Source organism: Melospiza melodia, chromosome 26, assembly GCF_035770615.1.
Source record: "Melospiza melodia melodia isolate bMelMel2 chromosome 26, bMelMel2.pri, whole genome shotgun sequence".
NCBI lineage: Eukaryota > Metazoa > Chordata > Aves > Passeriformes > Passerellidae > Melospiza > Melospiza melodia.
In genome coordinates, this window is record NC_086219.1 from 5166549 (window position 1) to 5175759 (window position 9211).

Consider the following 9211-nt stretch of genomic DNA (forward strand, 5'->3'; position numbering starts at 1 on the left):
AAACAGTGACTGCTCTGCTGTTAATTATTCTGCTTTGTTCACAGTAAGCACTAGCACAGATAACAGAATTCACTGAGCTTGTAAGCTTACTGTTAAAGGGTGGTTCTAAGCATTCAGTTCCTCCTATAATGAAATCTACTTGTGAGCAATGTTGTTTGATAAATTCAATGCAGATCTTGGATCCAGGAATTTCTGGATCTGCTATAAAAATGTTATAGAATTCGAATCTGCTATAAAAATGTGAGATCAAGTATTTGTAGTGCAGCTTGAAAAGAGACTGATGCTCTTTGTGGGTGTTAAGTGGGCTCCACCTGTTACACTACAATCTGTTGAAATTCATTTTTCTGTTGTTTGAATCCCTAGGCCTATGGCAGAGATCTGATGGAAGCTCAGGAGTGGTGCAGGAAGTATATGAAATCAGGAAATGTCAAAGACCTAACTCAGGCTTGGGATCTCTATTATCATGTGTTCCGACGGATCTCAAAGCAGCTGCCACAGGTGAGGGGGGAGATTCAGATCTTTTGTGGGTCTTACAGTGCAAGTTGTCAGTATACCAACATTTGCTTTATGTTTTCTGGTTATTCAAAACATACTAATTAGGTATTCTGGAAATAACTGCATATGGTTTGCTGCAATTTTTGTGTTTATGCTCCAATTCCTGCAAATACCTGAAGTATTGGTCATAGCCTGAACTGTTTTAGGTCCCTTGAGAGCATGAACATTTCAGATGCTCCTGTGAGATTGAACTGAAATTCTAAGGGGTTGTATTTCTTTTGGTTTTGGTAGCTCACTTCTTTGGAGCTCCAGTACGTGTCACCAAAACTCTTGATGTGCCGGGATCTGGAGTTGGCAGTGCCAGGGACGTACGACCCCAACCAGCCCATCATCCGGATCCAGTCCATCGCTCCCTCACTGCAGGTCATCACCTCCAAGCAGAGACCCAGGAAGCTGACATTAATGGGTGAGACAGAGCAGTTTTCACTTTGCTATTCCAGTATTTAAACAGTTGTTGCTCTTAGGTCCAACTATATATTTACCTCTACAACCTTTCCTTTCAGGTGAAGTTTTTCTTAATTGGTCAAATGTAGCCATGATATTTTCTGAAAAATCCTTTCCTTAGGATTTTTTCTCCTGAGAACCTGAGAGGCCTCAGGAACAAAATGTAAACAATCATTATCTGCTGCTGTGGAATGCAACAAGGTGGATCTGTGATTGGCCTATATTGGTTGTTTCTAATTAATGGCCAATCACAGCTGGCTGAGACTCTGTCCGAGACACAAGCCTTTGTTATTCATTCTTTCATTTTCTATTCTTAGCCAGCCTTCTGATGAAATCCTTTCTTCTATTCTTTTAGTATAGTTTTAATATAATATATATCATAAAATAATAAATCAGCCTTCTGAAACATGGAGTCTCTTCCCTCATCCTCAGACCCCTGTGAACACCGTCACAGTCTGACTGCCACACTTTCCAGTTTTGGGTGCATGTGTGTTTATTCCTGTCTGTTTATTCAATGAGAATAAACTTTTGTGCCCTAATTCTTTTTGCAGGAAGCAATGGCCATGAGTTTGTATTCCTTCTGAAAGGCCATGAAGACCTTCGCCAAGATGAAAGAGTGATGCAGCTTTTTGGGTTGGTCAACACTCTGTTAGCAAATGACCCAACTTCTCTTCGTAAAAACCTCAGGTGTGTGCTCAGTGTAATCACTGAAAATGCTTCTGCATTTGTGACTCCTTACACAGCTGCAGCTTTGCAAGTAAACCTTGGCACAAGCAGTGGTGTTGGGAAGAAATGGCAAATCTTGGAACTAAGTTAATTAAAAAGGAAACCAGCGTTCATAGAAATCAAGCATGGAGGAAATGTATCAGAAGGGATTGTTTATTTAATTGAAGTCCTGTCTTGTAAATTGTTATGGTCTTTGAAGCAATGCCTATTTCAAGACACCTTGAGCACTTAGGAGCCTGAGAATGGGGTTTTGCCAAAGATTTTTATTTTAGTCTCTAAATAGCTTGGTGAAGAGTCACTGAGTGCAATTCTGCAGTGTCTTCCAAGCAAGAACACATCAAATATCCTGTGCAGATAACAGATCACTGTGGGTGACATAACATGTACCTTCTGAAAGCAGCCTTTCAGTGAAAACCACATAAACTTTGAGCTTGTCTGTGGATTACCTGGCAACAATCTGTGCAAAATGGATGTTTGAAATCTCTTTGAAAAGACAAGCAGCACAACATTTGACAATTTGGACCAGAATCAGATTTAACAGTAGTTGTTTTAAACATCTCAAATATTAAGTTACAATCTACAACAATTTGAGCTGTGATTTTCTATTTTTTCCCACAGCATCCAGAGATATGCTGTCATTCCACTGTCTACAAATTCAGGATTAATTGGCTGGGTGCCCCACTGTGACACCCTGCACGCTCTTATCAGGGACTACAGGGAGAAGAAAAAGATCCTGCTCAACATCGAGCACCGCATCATGCTCAGGGTAAGGAGCAAAGGTTCTGGTACATTCTTTTAGCCCACCAGTGTCTTAGTGAAGGAAAACTATACAAGGCTTCTTCCTCTGCCTCTTTTCTGATTGTTACAATAAATAAAACATATTTAGATGAGAGTTAGTGAGCACAAGGTGTTGCTGTTTGGTAAGTGGTGTGTGTTGGGAATTTTGCATGGCTGTGGCGTGTCTCGTACAAGGTGCTGTGCTGCTGGAATTACAAACGTTGTGTCTAAGCAGCAGGACCAAAATTGGACAGATTGGAGAAAGTGAACACTACAAGAAAATTTGAAATCTCCTGTCAAAAAGGAAAGCCCAGGAGACTTATTTGGATAATGGTTTTTGAAAAGTACTTACCTGTGCAGATTTTTAGTTAAATAGGGCTGTGGGCTGCTGACTTTGTGGATACTAAATCATTTGCTATCCCATTTAAAAAACAATTCTTCACTGTTGTGTGATTATCTCACTGTGTTTGAAACAAACTGGTCAGTTTAAGTATAAACTTGATATGAAATTATTTATGATGACTGTGTTTCTCACAGTACAACCAGAAGCTACTGGAAGTGGCTTTTTAACTTGCTGAATGTCACTTCTGAATTACAGATGGCTCCAGACTATGACCACCTGACTCTGATGCAGAAAGTAGAAGTATTTGAACATGCTGTCAATAACACAGCTGGGGATGACCTTGCCAAACTGCTGTGGTTAAAAAGTCCAAGCTCAGAGGTGAGTGCAACACAAGAACTGGCAAACAGCAGAGTGTGTAATTATCTTCTCTGCAGAATGAGTGAGAGATGGAGTTTATTTATCCTAAACCCCAGCTGTATCACTGCAGAACATGTATTTTGGTTTATTTTTTGTATTTTTAAATTTTATTTTATTTTCAATTTATTTTGGGTTTCTTTGTATTTTGTTTATTTCTATTTTGTCTCCACTTTAGGTATGGTTTGACAGAAGAACAAATTACACCCGTTCACTGGCTGTGATGTCAATGGTTGGGTACATTTTGGGCCTTGGGGACAGGTAAGTAAAGCTGTAAAGGTTTCTTTTATTTAAAAACACAGATTGTGAAGGCATCAGTTCATTCCTGAACCTGTTCTTGTGATAACATCTTCCATTGTGGTTTCTGCTGAGTTGTAGTGATACCATCTTTCAGGTCTTAATTATTTTTATATATAATATAATATAATATTATATATATATATATATTTGCCTTTCACAGAATGGGAAATCTTTCTCCATCCATTTTGTTAACGATATAACTTCCAAAATACTTTTAAAGACAATGTATATTTGATTTAAAGTCTCTAACATGAAGTTATAAACCTTTGAAAATTGAATTAAGACAAAATTGGAAGATGTAAGCATGAATTCAGCACTGTAGTTTTGCTAGTCTGGATTGATTTTCTTCTCTGTTGGTAGTAAAACAATTTGTGTTACTTCAAGTGCAGCATAATGCATTACATTTTTGTACACTAAAAAAAAAAAGAAAAAGCATAAAACAAGTGGAAAAATTTATCCTAACTGAAAAATAAATATTCATATCCAAGAAATGTACTGATCATTCTTGCCCAGGAGGTTATTTATCTTCCAAGGTGAGAAAATCTCTTACCTTGTGAGAGGTAATCACAAAACATACTGTCAGGAAAGTTTCCTGGTCATCCTGAGATTGAAGATCTCACACAAGCAAGCTACCACTGGCTGCTCTTGTTCATGAAGATAAATATATTGAAGCTGCTGTGATTTACTTTGGGTCTTTTGTAATGGTCTGTCACTGATGGTCTGTTTTTTGTCCCACTCCTTCACCAAAGACACCCTTCTAATCTGATGTTAGACAGACTGAGTGGAAAGATCCTGCATATCGACTTTGGGGACTGTTTTGAGGTAAGCCTGTGTATTTGGACATGACATTTTCAGTAATATTTCCCATTTTCTGGTGGAACAGAAATTAATCTATAAGCCAGGACAAACTGACCTTGGAGTCTGATCCTGGGCAAACCCTTTGGCTCTCTTTTGAGCCTCCCTTTATCTGTCTATAAAATAAAAGACACTTTATCTCAGAAGCATGTCATGGGGATTAGCTGACTACTGGACAAGCAGAGTGTTAACATCACTTCCATGAAATTTCTTGGAGCAATTTAAGCTGCTGATAGGCAGTCTGTGTTGCTGGGCACTTGAGTTTTCCCTTTGTTATCAAGTTTATCATCCAGCTTCTCTGAGTAATTTGTGAAAACTGAGGAACATAAAACTGTGACTTTATTTCCTATTTGGAATAAAACCTTCAAGATTGTAGCAAAAAGATCCCAGTACTTAATACTGGGATCTTAATGCTGGGTTAGGTTAAAAGTTAATTTTTAATAACTTTTTAAAAGTAAGTTAGCTATTAATTTACTTGTTCTCCATCATCGTGTGTTTAGGTTGCAATGACAAGAGAAAAGTTCCCTGAGAAGATTCCATTTAGATTAACAAGGATGCTGACAAATGCTATGGAGGTAAGAATTCCCTCTGATTTGGAGGGGACTGTTCCTAAGGAAAATGGCAGCCATTTCTCAGTTTCTCATGGGTTTTTTTGTTGTGGCTAAACTTTTCCACTCCTTAAGAACCTGAGGTGTTAATATTTAAGCTTGGTTTTCTGTGAGTTAACATTGCCTGTGATATCTGCAGTACATTACAGTGCAAAGCAACTTTTTAGTTAGAAAATAAACTACCCTGAAATTCCTCTAATTTCTTAGGCCTTCCTTAGTTTCCCCATTTCAAACAGCTGTTTCTATCAAGCAGACACAGTCAGTTGCATGGTACTTTATAAAGATCATCCTCATGGAGAAGAGAGCTTCTTAGTTTGTAATTAATGTATGTCTTGTTCTATTAATGAACAAAGCATAGACAACTCCAGTTCCAAGCTACTTCCTGCTCCCTAAGTGTTGCAGAGTGAACAAAGCTATTGATTCACTTCTTTTCCTTCCAAAGGTGACAGGCCTTGATGGGAACTATAGGATCACCTGTCACACAGTGATGGAGGTGCTGCGTGAGCACAAGGACAGTGTCATGGCTGTGCTGGAGGCCTTTGTCTATGATCCCTTGTTGAATTGGAGATTGATGGACAGTAAGTGATTCTGATAAAATACTGACAGCAAGAGAATATGCATACAAGAAATCCAGAAGCCTGAAATCCAGTGTGTTTTCAAACAATCTGATCTAACTGTTAGTTTGCATGTGCTATTGCTGTGTGCACACAGTTTTAGGGATTTTAATACGAAATGACAGCAGTGATCAGGAAATGGAAGTTATTTTCAGGTGACATCAAATCTGGAGAAGGAGAAAGGCAACCAAATCTGTATTTTTTGTGGACAAATTTGCTCTGAAACACTGAAACTGCAGTTCATCCTTTCCAACTCCTTGTTTTCTTGCAGCAAATACAAAGGGCAATAAGCGCTCCCGAACAAGAACAGACTCCTACTCAACCAGTCAGTCAGTAGGTGAGTAGAAAAGATGGAAGATGTCACAAATATGCTCTTCAAATTAGCTGATTAGCAGTCTTGCTAATGTTTCCAGAAGAATATTTCAGCTGCTTTTAAGCTTCATATTTATGCTTTTGTTGTTTTCATGTTGTTTTCAATAGAAATGTTGGACAGTGTGGAATTGGGCGAGACATCCCATAAAAAAACTGGAACCACAGTGCCTGAATCCATCCATTCCTTCAGTGAGTTTCATTGTTGTTTCTATACTGATCCAGAAGCTGTTCTTAGATCAGAAAATTTCATCATTATCCAAATGCAATTATATGAGATGGGACAGATAGAGTCTCTTGTCAGCATAAAAATTATCTATGTTCTCAGCTCCCACGAAGAGTTGTATCTGTAGAAAATGCATCTAGGTTTGCTCTCAAATTAGTATTTGGAAAGGGCACATCTAATAGCAGTACAAATGCTTTTATTGCTCAGATGAAGTGCTTATTCTGTGTCCTGTTTCTCTCTTTTAGTAGGAGATGGTCTGGTGAAGCCAGAAGCCCTAAATAAGAAGGCAATTCAGATCATCAACAGGGTTCGAGATAAGCTCACTGGTGAGTGTTTGGTTTTGTTTATATAAAAGAAACTTAAATTCTAATGGATCAGCACTGTCCTTGGTGTTTGTATTTTGCATTAAACCTTTAATTTAGCATATTCTGATTAAGTGGATGAGGCCATTTTCCTGGTTTTGTCCAAAACCCAAGGACTCTGCCTGCATTTAGATGCAAATAAGTTTGAACTGAAAAGTACAGAGGTGTTTGTAACTACAAAGACTTAATATTTTGCATGTATTAGCTGGTTAGTGAAAGTTGACTTTCTACTGTCCTGGCTTCATGGTTTGCAGTATTTAGTTGCAAAATTTTACACTTTTAAAGTTTATAAGAAACTACTCCCCACCTGGCAGAAAATGTACTTGAAGGGATTAGGACCAGGATTTGTGACTCCTTATGTGGTTTTTTTTCATCCTTTAATTTCAAAGGTCGAGACTTCTCTCATGACGAAACCCTTGATGTACCCACACAAGTAGAACTGCTCATCAAACAAGCAACTTCTCATGAGAACCTGTGCCAGTGCTACATTGGATGGTGAGTTTGTCACTCAGCTAACCTGGAAAAACTCCTCTGGAACAGTCTGAGCAGGGAACTGCTAAAGAGAACCTCACTGGAGCTGTTTATTTGTAGGAGCCATAGCACATTCTGCATCTGATCTGGTAGATTCTGCAATCCCACGGCAATAGACACAGACAGTCTCCAGGGCATAGTAGACTGCCATAGACAGTCCTCTAGGAAATCTGCTGTTATAAGTAGTGACAAGGATTTTACATTTTAAATGTTTGAAATAAGCTACACTGAAGGATAAAACAGAGATGATTTAGTGTCATTTTGAGAGTTAGATAACTTAGAACTCTGCTTAAGGAAATAAATCTCTTTCCTGCTAATGTTTAAAAGTGATAAAGATCACCTGGCAACTTTGCCTGTGCTCACATGGTGCCTACTCTGTATGGAATCTCAGTCCTTCTCAGTGTTGTCTTTGTGAAACTACATGCAAGTCAACTTTATTACAATATCTTTCTTTTCTTTAGGTGTCCTTTCTGGTAACAGGAGATTCCAGAGTATGCACAGCCTTTTATTCTGGAGGCTTTTTCACTCCAAACTTGCTCTTCTACAAACACGAATGGAACGTTGGACTGAAATACAGCCTTTGTCAAATATTTTTAAATGTAAATGAAAAGAGTTATTGTATATTAAAAGTTGGTGTAAGCCAATGTATAGCTGCTGTCGGGAAAACAAGCTGTCTGAAACAAAACACTTGATTTGGGTTTCCAGGACAGTGAAGACTGATTGTACCACAGATGTCTATGGTTCCACTTTGTCTTTGGGGAACTGGAGATCCATTGAACATAACTATACGGGTTTTCACTCACTTTGCAATGTAACTAAGTAACTTGCAGATTAATTATTGCCCTGTCATTCCTGTTGATGTGGGTGCAGTGAGCTACATGCGCTTGTGCAGGAGGCTTCGTTTAGGTTTGGGGGGAGCTGCATAACTGGAAAGAGAGATAAGTAGAATTTTACCATTGTTTCCTCCTGTACCTTGTTTTCAAACTTGATTCTTGGCCCAAAATTGGAAATTGTCTATCTGCTCATTACACTAGTTCAGGATTTGTGTTTCTGACTAGATCAGGGTTTTGAGCACATCCAAGATTTGAAAACCTTGAGCCTGAGCAAAGTTGGGGTGCCTCTGTGCAAAGTGATCAGTGGCACATTGGATGCAGGGTACAAATAAACCACTTAGGAGCCTCCTGCAGTGTCTGGGTTAAAAAGCAGTGTTGGGAAATAACTAGGGAAAGTTAGGGTTTGGCACAGGAGGCAGATGGGGGAGAACTGGTTGTAACTTGAAATGGAAAATAATGGCTATTAAACATGAGGTTGAAGGTGAAGTTATGATTTATGAATTAAAAATATTAAAAACAATGCACAAAATACAACAGAGTAGCCATGTTTAGATGCCATGTTGTATTTGCATATTTTTGTGCCAATAAATTACATCAAAATGTAAACACTTTGGCTGTGTTCTTGTTTATTCATAAGTCTTTCTTAGGCAGGGACAGGGAAGCAGATTACAATTTTTTTTAAGGTTCCTGTTGCCATTGATTTGTCTTTTTGTACATCACTTCAGGTCATTTGCTTTATTTCCCTTCTGACAGCAGCTGAATGAAGTCTGTCAGTTGTATAAACAAACTGTGACTGTGCAACGCCAAAATTTTTGTTTTCCAGAAGATGAGATGTCATCTGTGTGATAAGAACATCAGTTTCCTTGGGCTCAGGGGCACAGCATGGAGTGTTAGATGGGATTCCCTGGGCTTCCCCAGCTGCTTGTGCAAATGCTGCACTGCAAAAATGGGAAATGGGCAGGTGGCAGTCACAAATTTGGGTATTGGCCCTTGCCTCTTTCTGGGCATTGGTGTGGCTATCAAGGACACAATATAAGAAAGATTTTTAAGCCCTTAGAATGTACAAAGAAGGGACACAAAGATGGGAAGAGGAGCCACTGAGGGTCCTTGATCTGTTCAGCCTGGAGGAGACTGAGCGGAGACTGGTGGCAGTCTGGATCTTCCTCCTGAGGGGAAGAGGATGAGCACACATTGATCTTTGCTCTGTGGTGACAGGGACAGGACCAGGGAACGGCTGGAGCTGTGTCAGGGGAG

The 9211-nt window shown here is 39.1% G+C and overlaps 1 protein-coding gene across 4 annotated transcripts in view; it reads left to right on the plus strand.

Annotated features, from left to right (window-relative positions):
• The window catches only part of MTOR (mechanistic target of rapamycin kinase), a 71580-nt gene extending 63017 nt beyond the window's left edge, over positions 1–8563 (plus strand). For 3 of the 4 annotated variants that reach the window (XM_063177020.1, XM_063177021.1, XM_063177023.1), the window contains 14 exons: positions 364–498; positions 787–961; positions 1551–1686; positions 2344–2491; positions 3101–3223; positions 3438–3520; positions 4309–4381; positions 4915–4989; positions 5465–5600; positions 5908–5973; positions 6117–6197; positions 6477–6557; positions 6983–7088; positions 7586–8563. In XM_063177020.1, the coding sequence (XP_063033090.1) occupies positions 364–498; positions 787–961; positions 1551–1686; positions 2344–2491; positions 3101–3223; positions 3438–3520; positions 4309–4381; positions 4915–4989; positions 5465–5600; positions 5908–5973; positions 6117–6197; positions 6477–6557; positions 6983–7088; positions 7586–7601 (1434 nt within the window). In that variant the 3' untranslated portion in view covers positions 7602–8563. The remainder of the gene's footprint in view (positions 1–363; positions 499–786; positions 962–1550; positions 1687–2343; positions 2492–3100; positions 3224–3437; positions 3521–4308; positions 4382–4914; positions 4990–5464; positions 5601–5907; positions 5974–6116; positions 6198–6476; positions 6558–6982; positions 7089–7585) is intronic. The other variant, XM_063177022.1, reaches the window with a different exon arrangement.
• Positions 8564–9211: the final 648 nt, after the last annotated feature.